Source organism: Cariama cristata, unplaced genomic scaffold, assembly GCF_000690535.1.
Source record: "Cariama cristata isolate BGI_N322 unplaced genomic scaffold, ASM69053v1 scaffold12950, whole genome shotgun sequence".
Taxonomy (NCBI): Eukaryota; Metazoa; Chordata; class Aves; order Cariamiformes; family Cariamidae; genus Cariama; species Cariama cristata.
The window spans coordinates 5,869-18,699 of NW_009594143.1; the positions used below are offsets into that span (position 1 = coordinate 5,869).

The 12,831-nt window shown below is 45.8% G+C and overlaps 1 protein-coding gene across 1 annotated transcript in view; it reads left to right on the forward strand.

The window, feature by feature from the left end:
* The first annotated feature begins 426 nt into the window (after positions 1 to 426).
* The window catches only part of LOC104159065 (transcription factor HIVEP3-like), a 20,998-nt gene continuing 8,593 nt past the window's right edge, over positions 427 to 12,831 (forward strand). The window contains exons 1-2 of the mRNA XM_009696879.1: positions 427 to 622; positions 9,273 to 9,371. Coding sequence (XP_009695181.1) covers positions 427 to 622; positions 9,273 to 9,371 — 295 coding nt within the window. The remainder of the gene's footprint in view (positions 623 to 9,272; positions 9,372 to 12,831) is intronic.

A 12,831-nucleotide genomic window follows, 5' to 3' on the forward strand; every position in this document is an offset into this window, starting at 1 on the left:
TTAGCTAGGGTGTATTTTCTCAGTGCTTTGCGTAGTGCAGTGACAGACTGTGCATATTTTAAAACACAGTAAAAGCTGAGAGAGAGAGATGATTCAGGCAGCCAGGCTGGACTGTGACATATCTTATTCAGACTATTACGAGTGCCTCAGTTTGTGTTTGAGGATGGGGAAAATCAGGACATTTGGGTGACCCTGTGACTTCGGACTGTTTGTCTGTACAGAGAAGCAGATGTAAGAACATGTTCCAGAAAAGGAAGTAGGCATCTGGGCAAAAGCTTTTGAAGATATTTTGAATTTAGCCTAATTACCCATAGCTAGCAAATGGTAAATGAGACCGATGGTGTCAATAACATGCTGAATTAATCCAGGAAAGTTGTGACTACTTTTGAGGTGGGAATCTTCTTTTTTTTTTTTTTTTTTTTTATCATGACACCGTTTGCTCATAGGTACAAATCAAACGAAGAGTATGTGTATGTGCGAGGCCGTGGAAGAGGGAAGTATGTATGTGAGGAGTGTGGAATACGCTGCAAGAAACCCAGCATGCTGAAGAAACACATTCGCACGCACACAGACGTCAGGCCATATGTCTGCAAGTACTGTAACTTTGCTTTTAAAACCAAAGGTAAGAGACAGTCAGCTCCTAGATCCTCTGCTTAGTATATTGACTTACAAGCCTTCTTGGGGGTGCTGGCAAAGGGGAAGGGAAAGCCTTCCCAGGGTCTGGAAAACCCCAGGACTCGGAGGGAGGGGGATGAGGGAGTCTTAAATTGGCTGAAATTTTCAGAAGAGGACCAGTCCTGTGTTAAGCCGATGCGTGTTGTGATGGAGAGCACTGGCTGCACGTGCCAGCTTGTAGCAGAGCATCTGTGTGATCCTACTTGTGCTTCTTAAAGGGAATGATCCTGAAATGCAGCTTCACTGGCAGGGATTTGTAAAGAAAACCACCCCGGAATGAGAGCAGGAGCTCCTGGGTACAGGCAAACATCCCTGACCAAGCACTTGGAGACAGTCTTTGGGTGGCTTTTTCTGCTAGTGCTCTCAAGATCTGGTTGCACTGCACATTTTCATCCTTCGCAGTTGCATGTAGCTTCGACATTTTCTACATCATATCAATAGACTCTTTCTCTAAAGACTTCCATTCCAGGACATCTAGTCATTAATGATCCACAGCCTCACTACCACCAGATATTCTTTGCAAGCATCCTCCATCATTGCCTCAGTGAGTGTGCAAGTGAACTCCATCAGGAACATGCAGAACCATGTGAAAAAAAAGTCTCTTCCAAGAGACTGTGGGTAAAGTTTTCAAAAGTTCCAGAGGTGCCCAGGTCCCTTTAACTTCTCATAAGAGTCTGGCACCGTGGATTTGACACGTCCCCTCCATCTTCGGTTGCAGCAAGTCTTGCAATAAAGATGTCGAGTTCAGTTTCTTGATTATAGTTTGACATCGATGTAAGATGTCCATTGTCTGTAGTTCCATCATGGCAAATCTCAGAAGATGACACAGCTGGGAGAGTTAATTACTCAATAAGAGCATCAACCCCCAAAATACAGTGCTACCCAGGGAATTGGCACAGCACGGGTGTGGGGATGAGGCACGGGGTGCTGTGTGGACAGTGGCACGTGTGCTTACCCAGAAGTGCTGATGGAGGGCACGTCCATGCTAGACAAGTGACACAGATTCTGAATTGTGACACAGACACTGAATTGTGTGGGCAGTGCCTGGAGCCAGTGGCTTTGTTGGTAAAGCTGGTGGTGATTTCTGGGTAACAACATGTTGGTAATCACTAGGTGTATGGGAGCATGGGGAAGTGATACCGAATTCGAGGCCAAATTCTCATCAGACACATGCAGCAGATCTCAGTGACTGTTCTTTCTCTCCCTCCCAGCCTGGAGCTATTTCTGCTTCATTTTCTTTCTCTTTACTTGCTTTTGTTACTTTATTCTGAGGTTTTCCTTTGAGAGGTGAATCCATTCAGCCTCTTCCGTCACTTCACCTTGCCTTCCACCATCCTTCTGTTAGGCTTTTATTCAGGATGCTGTGATCAAACCATCCTTTTCACCGTCTCTCTAGCTGCTTTGCTCTTCATCTCTGCTCCCTTGAAGCACACAAACTGTCAGCACTGACTGTGCCGATTGCACATTGCAAATAGACGCTGCCTCCACGGGACTTCCCTTCTTTAACTTTGCAGGAAACTTTGCATGAGGAAGGTAGCATGGACATGCTTCCTTCGAAAAAAGAACAAAACATCCCAGTGTTGGGATTTGAATGCAAAACTATCCGTTTGCCTGTGGATGCATGAGGGGGCAGAACTTCCCCAGATCAGCGATTTCAGGACAAATAGTTGCATGATGGTAACTCGGAATTGCATGAAAATGGCTCTTTGCTGGAAGGGGGTGACAGTCAGAGGGCTGGCTGTGTCCTGTGGGCATGCTTATACTCCACATAACTTTGCAGCATTTGGGTAAAAGCTGTTTGCTTTGCTGATGGAGACACAAGGACGTTTGGAAGAGTTGCTGGAGGGTGAGAAAAAGATCAACCTTATGTGCTGATAAAATCATCAGTTAAAGTCCAGTTACAGAATCGTTACTGTTGGTGATGGAGTGCGAACTGGAGGTCCAGGAGGTTTGCAGAACTGGATGTTTCACAGCTCGTTTTGCAGACGTCTAGAATAAGTTTGTTTGTGCACTGATTCATTAGGATCCTCCTTCCTGGTGTGCAAGTTTTGCAGCCACAGTTAATTGCAGAATGGAGAAGCTGGAGCTCTCGCTACCGGACTGCACTTGCAAAAATATAAGCTGAGTTGAAGCTCTTTTAGAAATCAGCTCTCCAAAGTTAATTTTAGCCTTCAGCGTAAACTCAAGGGGGATATCTGTGGAACTGTCTTCGTTTTGGCTGTGGTAGATCTCTCCAGCATGATCTAATGCTCTAAACTCTCAAGTAGGCTGGAAGCAGTTAAACATTTTTTTATTATTATTATTTTTAATGAGGATCTTTATCTGGTTAAAATGTAGCTCTCCCCCCGCCCCCCTGGAAAGTCCATATCTGTGTTCCAAGAACTGGGAAAACTTTTGCAAAAGAAAGAGCTTTAAATATTTTCCCCTTTTCACTAATTATGCTGCGTGTCTGCTTTTTGTGCATTACTGTCACTGTAAGCGAAGCTGTTCCTTTTGGTTACAGAACTGCAGGGAAATTTTTTTTTTTGTTATTTTAAAGCAAATCCATGAGATTTTTGTGTGCTCACTTAGCTGATGGAAACAGCAGTCTTGGAAATTTGGTTTGTAAAGATTTATTTGATTTTATGTTTCTGGACCAGATATAAATGTGCCTCTTTAATGAGGTGTCTCTACCTCCACTGTGGTAGTGCTCTCCTAAGAGATTTGTTACTGTGGCCTCCAAGATGTTGTTTAAAAGAAGTTAAGCAGCTTCTTCATTGTTTGCTTACCAGGAAGGAAATGAAGAAAAAGTTGCAGTCTAACAATTTTCCCTTTCAGGAAGATCAGGGAGAGCTTTTCCCTTGACCACCTGCCCAGAGAGGACACAGGGACCACCAGCCTTCCCTTGTCACTCATCTCCAGACCCTCAAGGGAAGCACAGCCCCTTTCTTCACTCCTTCTCTCGGGTGACCTGGGGATATGGGTCAGTGCTGGCACATTAATTCCCCTCCTGTGCAGACATTGTCCTTTCCCACTGCTATTTTCTGTTCTCATTCAGACTCGCATCAGACTCTCATGTCCTGATTACTTAAGATTTCTTAAAATTTCTGGACAAAGTGTATGGAACAGCTCGCTGTGTCGATGCTGCTGCCTTTTCTTGGAGGTCAGAAGGGACAAGGAGCTTCATATTAATTTAAAAGGTGATTGTGTAAAGGACATCAGCACCTGTTGGCTGAAGATATCCATTTGATAGTCTAGTCCACTCACAGTTTCCAGACACTAGACTTCTTCATGTCCTCAGCCATAGTCTTCCTTTAATAAATTAGTTTGCAGTTCCTTAAATCAGCACATGACAGGCACTGAGGTTATTGAACATGTTAATATATTAAATGCATTACCCCCTCAGACCTTAAAGGCAAGGTTATGGCTGCACAGTTTATTATTATTACTGCTGTAGCAGACTCAGCGCTCTGCTAAGCCTCCTCTGGAAACTACAGAGCAGGTCCAACTGGCGGAAAGCTCCAAAAGAATTCACTGCTGTTAGGACAGTGATACACAGACTTGCAAAATGTCCCTGCACCCTGTGTGCGCTGGGGCCCTTCCCTAGTGGTTGGGAAGAGGGAAAGGCTGCGAGCATCCCTGTGGAGCCACTACTGAGGGGAGGCCTTGGTCCTCCTGCTCCTTGGGATCTCACAAATCTCCAATAGGATGAGGACAGTTATCCTCAGGAATTTGCTGCCTGCGCCCTTATGCAATGTGGCGTGAGATGTGTTGCTGGGAACAGAAAATGACCCAGTGGTCCAGACAGGAGATGAAACACTGTGAGCAAAAGGGCTCTTTAACTTAGCAGGGAAAGGTACAAAAAAAAAAAAAAAAAAAAAAGGCATGAGGGCTGGAAGTAGACGACTGGCAAATTCAAGTGAAATATTAGCTGTTATTTTTTTAAACAGAGCAGCTATTAAGGCTCAGCACAAGCCTCAATGGGAAATATGCTAATTCTCTGCATTTTGAAGTCTGCAAATGCAGCCTGGGTACCTTTCTGGAAGATTAGTTTTTGGCTAATGCAAGCTGATAGACTTGATCCAGAAGATGGCTAATATTTTATAGCCTGTATCAATACAGGCAGGCAGGCTAGAGGTTCAAATTCTCTCCTTTAATCTTTAAGTCAATAAGTATAAAAGACAATAACAAAATTTTTAAAATTGAAATCTTTTGCCCAATAAATTACATAAATTAAAACTTTTCTTCTTATAGTCTCACTTGAGGACATTATCTCCATACCGAGACCTAAATCAAGGCCTGTGCATTATTTAAGTCACACATAAAACCTCTTTCAAGGCGTTATCTGGGATGAAGAGTATTGGCCAGTGCCTGGTTTTCTGTGCAGGAGTGCATCTCACAGCAAAATGGGAGTCTGCTAGTTATAGAGTAGCTGTTGCTCTCCTTGCATATTATTTTAAAAGAGGAATATGAAAATACTTAAGTCCTGGAAAGCTGTGGATGTTTGTATCACAGTGTCGCCTTGGACACTGAGATCATGCAGTTGATCATTTATTGGTGGTGGTGGTGGTGGTGTTAAGTTGTTCATATTTAATAGGAGAAATAGAAAGCATGGTGTATGCCCAATACAGACAGGATAATTTTTCCAAGAATCTTAATATTTCTGTTCCCTAGTTTTGCTTTAACTCTGCCACCTTTAAAGTATGATAATGGATATTCTGAAAAATTAATTTCCCTCTTTAATTAAACTGGGAAATCACTTCTAGTCCCTATTAAGCTGCTTTAAGTGCTTCTGGAACACTAGAGTTTTAGCCTTCTCAAAACAACACAAGTATTTAAGCTGCTTTAAATCCAAAATAAGACCTCACAACATCAGAAGAGCTTAAGCAGCCGGTATACATCGTTATAAGCAGGTGTAATGAGAGCGCTGCACTGATACTGTGTGTACTCCTCCAATGCAGCAATAGTTGGGGTGGGGTCCCAATTTCCACTGATTCCTGAATTCATTTAAATATAACCAGTTTCTTTCAAATGTGGGAACTTTTTGATAAACAATCCTTAGTGAGAACCGCTTACCTGCTTAGATGCAATATAACTGTTCTGCTATTTAAATACAGCTTCCCTGCCTGCTAGTTTCTGTCTTACTCCTTCAAATATGTTTTTTTCCACTGTTTCCAGGGAAGCAATGCTATGTAGGTTTTGGGTTTTTTTTGAAGTTGGGAGCCAGAACTCCGTAAGGCAACAAGTAGCTGTGAGTCCTTCCTTGTAGGAATCATATCCAGCTTTTACTTAGGCAAAGTTGTGTTGATTTTACTGGAAATTTGCCGAAGGACTTTAGCATTTAATCCTGCCAACATTAATTAAGGAGTCTAAAACCACAAACTGTAAGAAGAACCCTGATAAGGTAAATATCATTGTCCTCCAAATTGCTCCCAAGATGATAACTCAGCTTCTCAGCTGGTGTAAATAAGCCTCGAGCTTTTAACTTCCTTAAAATGATGCAAACTTTAGTCAGATGAGAATCCAGCCTGCTAAATCTCCCTTCCCTAAAAGGACAGCAGCATCCTTATTTTGTTGGAATTTCTACTTGGTGTGCATGCAGGGTGCTGTCGTGGACAGACCGTGCACCAGGGGGATTTGCACCGAGAGCTTTCCAGGCTTATCTTGCTCATCAGCGCAAGGGAGATGGAAAACAGTAGAAAAAAGTGGAAGGGGAAAGAAAGCGACACTTGCTATGAATTGATCCTTTGGTATTTTGCATAAATTCATTTGTACAGAGGGGTTTGGCGTTGCCTGTGCAGTGCCTTCCAGCTCATGCCTGTGCAGGCAGCCTGGGTGGGGAAGGGAGAGGAGAAGCCGTGGCATTGCCTTGCACAAAGACAGTTGCCTCCAGTGAAAGAAAATAAAAAGGCAAGTGATGCTGATGGCTTCTGGCAGAGCTTGTCAACCTGAGCCATTGCTCCGGGTGGAGCAGAGTCAAAGCAGAGGTGCAGTGAAGCGATGGCAGGGAGCTGTGGGCTGCAGAGGCAGCCGGCTGGGCTCCCCGTGTCTGCCCAGAGCCTGCAGCAGCAAAAGGGAGAGTGTGCGTCTGCCGCAAACACCACTGGAGCCAAGGCAGCGGGGAGGACCTGTGTGTATAACCAGCCTTCGGACATCTGAAGTGGCCAAGGTGGCAACTGTACGCTTCTGAGGACCAGAGTCCTTCCCTCGAGTACGGGGTGGCTGCAGTCTTGCCCAAAACACTGCATTTCACAACCCCCCTCCGAGTAATTAATGTTATGCCCTCCTGGTTTAGCCAAAGCCAGATGCATGTAGCACAGTGAATTTATGAGCTTGTTTTGGGGATGTGGTCTCACCAAGACCCCTGGTGGACCTGCCCTTCCAACTCTTCCCACCAAGGGGATCACAGCTGAATTCCCGAGATGCTGCAGACCACAGGTTAACCAACAGCCCCCTGCTCACATCAGGCATTTACTTGGGCTTGTTTTCTGTGTTTCTTAGCATTCAAGGGAATCCAGTTAGGGATTTTGCTGTGGTAACTCAGCAAAGATGGGTCATTTTTACCAGGCAAGATGTGATGTGCCATGATAGACAGGCAGCAGCAGCAGGGTTTGAGTTCAACAGACTGAGTCAGTTTGTCTTTCTCTTAGTTAGGTCCAAAATTAAATTCCAGTTCCATGAGGCCACAATTTGGACTCGTTGGATACTTCTCAGTGAAAGAGTTTTTCACTTTAAAACAATGGTGATTCACTGGAACCAGAGGTGTCCGTGAGAGCATGTTCTTGTCTGAGTGGGTGTCTTTGGGTCCACAATAAAACTTCTGCTCTGAAGTGGAGAAAGAGAAGTCTGATTCTGAGCAAGGACCTGAGCCAAGCTGGCCTCATCCTCATACCCGAGCGTCTTAACCATGGGGCTAAGGGTATTTAGGCATCAAGTTTAAAAATAATAAATCTGTCTTACTGGAACTGTTTTGCTGCATTTAAATTATTAAATATCCTTTGAATCCACATCCTAGATGGGTGCCAGATACACAAGGATATATAGTCAGCCTTTGTCTCTCTTGGTCTTTCCTGTTGGAGCTATTCCATTTTGTATAAAATGGGCTAAATAAATAATTCATGGACTAAAGAGAAACTAACTTGGTAGCTAGATGGTTATGGCACTCTTCAGAGATGTGAGGGCGTCACGGGTAATTCTCTGCTCCAATGAATAGTTGCTTATTTATTTATGCTATCCGGAGCAGTGGGAGGAGAGGTTGATAGAGGCTCTCTATACTCCCACCCAGCTCAGGGACTGGGGGACTCTTTGGATTGCAGGATACCAGCTGAGGGACCTCAGTCCTCAGCTGAAGGTTATAATAAAGTGTGAGAATTCATTTTTTTCCTCAATTTTTTTTTTTTTTTTTTTTGGTGAGAAAAACAAACCTCATGTTCAGCACTACTCTCAAGTGTTCGCTAACAGGAAGGCTGATGGCACATCATATTGCTGCACTGAATTTGGAGTGCTCAGCCAGCTCGTGGGCTGTGATGGGAAATTAAACAGCCCTTGGTGGAGCTTCAGCAAGGGCCCAGATTTCTTCTCATCATCAGCTCAGCCCATAAAGAGGTGTGGGAGAGGAAAGGGAAAAATGGGACATTTTTTTCTTTATTTCTCTTACCCTTGATTTTTTCCTTCATTCCACCTACTTACCTTTTCCCCCTCAACAAGATTCCCCTTTGTTCAGCATTTCCCTTGGATATAAGTAGGTTTAATAACTGTCTAATTAACCTGCCTGTAATTTGGGAGTTAGAATTAGAGAAGTGCTCTGTGAGGCCAGTGTGCCCACGAGTTATCCCATCACGCCGTCTCAGAGCAGTAACCAATGCCCCCACATCCCAGACTCCCCCCTTGCAGGGGCTGCTCCTTCCACCCCAGCCCCGAGGAAGCCTCATTAGTGCTCAGCAGGTTCTCTCAGTGCTGCCAGACCCTGGTGCACAGGGCTTCAGAGGGTATCCATGACTCCTCAGGGAGCTGAGAACTTTTGCCTGGCACTTTGGTGCATGCCAAAGCACCTGAGCCATCCTGCTGAGGGAAGAGGGTGATTTTAAGGTTTTTCACTGTTGCTGGCATCTTGAGCACTCATTTTGGTAGCACCAGTCTGCCCTGTGGTGCTAAGGAGCTCCTCACCTCCAGGCTGGTGACCCTGTGTGCTGGGATGAGGTGGGACGTGATGCTAGGTTGAAATGTGTTTCTCTTCCCTACTTTCCTACCATTTTTCTTTGTGGCACCATCACAACTGAAAACAATCCGGGACTTTTCTTCCCTCCAAACCCAAATGTGTACCCCAACTTTTTTTTTCAGGTTGCACAACAACTGAAAGGTCACACAACCCTGCCAGCACCTCCTTTTCCACCCCAGGGCAGAAGCAAAGGAACAAAAGGGAGGACTTAGTCTTGTGTCACAGGGTATTTGCAATGGATAGTGGTTTGGGAAGAGTCAGAGGCCTCCTTTGTCCGGTTCAGAGCAATATAAACTTATATTAACTTGTAACTGCTGAGCTTGCAAAATGAAAAAAATAAAAAAGAAAGAAAGAAAAAAAGGGCCATATTGACCAAAATATGTTTTTTGCTTCTTTTCAGGGAATCTGACTAAACATATGAAGTCAAAGGCCCACAGCAAAAAATGTCAGGAGATGGGCGTGTTGGTATCTTCACTGGTGGATCTGGAAGCCGAAGAAGGTAAAATCTTTCACATTATAAACCTGCCGTTGCTGCTAAGAGAGGGCAATATCCATTCAGGCAGGAGAAGTGCCTGAATGATGTGGAGCTGTTTTGTTCACCCTAGGCTCCTTCCAGCACCCAAGGGAGGATTTTTGCTTGCATGGGATGGGTTACGGGGCCATCCTGGGAGACTGCATCCGTGGGACAGTCTGTGAGCCTGTGTCTTCCTACTGGGGGTTGTGCCTGTTTGTCTGAAGTGTTTTGGCTGGCTGGAGACAGAAGGAAGAGTAAACAGATGAGTAGGGAGCATCCTGCGTTTGGCCCAGTGCTCTGCATGTGGGCTGTATACATAATAATAAATAGTGGATCTGTGGCGTGAGAAGGTGCTTCTTGGTATTTCGAGGTATCTCTAGCAGGGAGTTCAGGACTCTGTTGAGCTCTGGAAGAGCCTGGGTCTCTCCTGGATGTACAGGGAGTCTCCAAAGCAGCAAAATGAAAGCCACCCCTGAGGATGCGTTGCATGAGGCTGTGAACACCTGCTTTGCTGCTGTAAGCACAGTCTGGTGGGTGAAGGAGAAAAATCAGTCCTGGCACCTCTGGTTAGGATCTGACAGCATATCTGACTGGAGCTGAAGTGCTGAGCGTGATCACGAGGGTAACCCTTTCCTGAGCGTCCCGTGCAGGCTGTGGTGATGTTCTTGCAGAGTGGATGCACTCCAGCAATACAGTAGTATTAATGATTCAGGGGATACCTTCCTCCTGAAAGGGCCTCCAGAGAAGGACTTTTCCATACGGATCATCTTCTAGAGACCTGCCTATCTTACTGTAATTGGTTGATCCCAGGAGACTCCAAATTACCGGTACAAACCTGGGCTGAATGTGGAGGGGCTAGTGCATGCGTGAGCTGCTCCCATCTCTGCAGGCAAACCCAGCCTGCACCCTGCACCGCTGCTGCAGACCTCAGCGTACCAGGATTGGGGGTGAGCGGCATGGGCACAGCTGCTTCTCTCATCCCTCGCTCTCACGTGTCTTTTCTGTGTGTACGGTGAAGATGAATAACCCAGGTCAGAAATTATCTGGAAGATTTCTCAGTAGGGAAAAAGCCAGCAAAACTGAAATAGCATGGTGCTTTGACATTTAATGGCATTATTCTGAGTGCTTTATAAGAAGATGCATTTACCCTGACTCACCTTCTTATTTCTTTCATCTACTTATGCACAAACACACACACACAAAGACTGTGCAAGGCTCTGTAAATTCAGGAGTCTGTCTGTTCTTTCAGAAGGACGCATGACTCTCTTAGTAATTTCTACCCTGGTTTATAGTATCTGCAGCTGAATTTCCCTGAAGTCATCCCTAGAAGCAGATCTCCTGGGAGACTGGGCAACATCAGGCAGGAGTGTGGTGGCCGTAAGCACTCCTGTCTCCATCAGAAATGTTAAGGGAAAGGTGAGGAAGAACTCCAAGCTGGGAGATGAAGGAACATGGGGAAGTCTCGTGTGTACTTTGCTGTTTGAGCTAGAAAAAGATATTTTACCCAAATTATTGGAGGCTGCGCTCTGACAGCTGTGAAGAGTTAGGTTATGTGTCTCCAGGGAACAGTTAGATGTTTTTACTATTGTTATTCTGTTTCCTTTAGCAAGACCCTGAGTATTTGGGGCTGGAGCTGCAGTGCAGGAATGATGGGGAAGAAGCCTTAGGGGTAGCAGATCTCAAGTCCTCATGAAATTTTGGATCATCTGCATTTGCATTCAGTGGGTCGTTTGTGTTTATGGGAAACACTGTACATACCAGCTACAGAGGGAAGAGAGGCTCTGGGAGCACAGGTCTGTCTGTGTCACAGTGTGTTTATTCCTGGATAAAACACTTAGTGCCACAGAGCAGGGTGGTGTTTTCTGTTTGCATTGCATTGCAGGCTGGTCATGACACCATTGACCCTTCCTGGCTGCCACCCCAGAAATCCCTGTATGAATGCAGCTCTTGTGGCTGTCTTTAGCATGTGTTTTTTCCCCCTGTTTCCTATTTCACCCCCCCTGTCTCACGCCAAACAATTTTGAGTCCCCCACCCTGGGATTCATTCTGCCACAGCCCGCACAGGTTTGTTGACAATGGGTTAAAATGAACTTCGTAAAACACATGGCGCCAGAGTTATTTTTATAAAGTGAACATCAGCTGAGCAAGTTCTGGAGACAGCGTTGTGAGCCAGGGAATGTTAACTCGGCAGGAACAACAAACAGCGCTTATCACCCCGGTCCCCTGCTGAGGTCAAGTCCATCAGAGGCTTTATTGGGAAGGGGCTGGTTCCCGGAACATGGGCAGTGTCACATGCTTCCTGCTTCATAGGTAATTAAAAACCACTAAGTGTGTTTCCCTACGTAGCTCGAGGTGGGAACGGGGTTTGCTCTGCTGCAGACCGCAGCCCTTTGTGCTGCGGAGGGAGCTGGGGATGCAGGTGGTTCACAGGGCTGGAGAGGCTGTGCCTGCCGGGCAGCCCTGGTCGCTGGAACCCTCCAAGATGCTTGAAGTCTCAGTTATTGGGTATCGAACTCAGAAATGCTGTCCTCCACAGTGTGCTGTATCCTTGGGATATCTCCACGCTGGTTAATTAAACTGTACTGAGGACATTTGCAGGCACTGGCATGCCTCAAGTTGTCTCAACTTAAACTTTGGAGGCACAGAGGTGTAGGTGCAGAGCAATCTGATGGGGCTGCAGGGCATGTGTCACTGTCCTAGGACAAATGTGGCTTAGAGGACTGATGCAACTGTCCTTGACCTGAACAGACCACGACTCAACTTGCCGGCAGAGAATCTGTAGGAGATATCTGAGTAGTCCCACTGGTTAACCAGTCCCAAACCCCACTACTCCCCCAGTGCAGTGGTACCATGCCTTTTCAGACTTGGGTTCTGGTTCAGGCCAGGTGTAGCTACCTGGGCAGTCGGGGATGAGGACATGGGAGAAAAAAAGAGTCCTATGGCATTACCAGACAGCCGTACCCCCTTCCACAGTGCCTTTCCTGACATGTGCGGGGCTGGACAAAGGGCTCTCCCAGGCCATGCAGAATAAGCATCTAACTAAGGGTAAGGATATCTGACCTGGCCGACAGTGTGCCGCTCTGCCTCAAGGGATGGCTTTCTTCCTTTTAAATCTGCTTGAACTGTTGGCTTTTCTCCAGCTCTTCAGAACAACTTTTCAATCAGGCAGAGATACGCTGTACTTGGCTGAGGCCTTTCCAAAGGAGAGCATGGCCAAAAGAAAACCAAGTTGGGGATTTTGCAGTATCCACCCCAAGGGAAAAGTGTTGGTGCAGTGTGAGCCACAGGAGGTTGCTTCTGTATAGGATTGCTGGAGAAGTTCTTCAGCCCGGGAACTCACTTAAAATAATTGATTAGCTGATAGTCTCCAGAAATCTTCCCCTGCTGTTATAGCACATGTTGGTGGTGCTTCTGCAGATCACAACTAGACAGGGAAAGCGGAAAG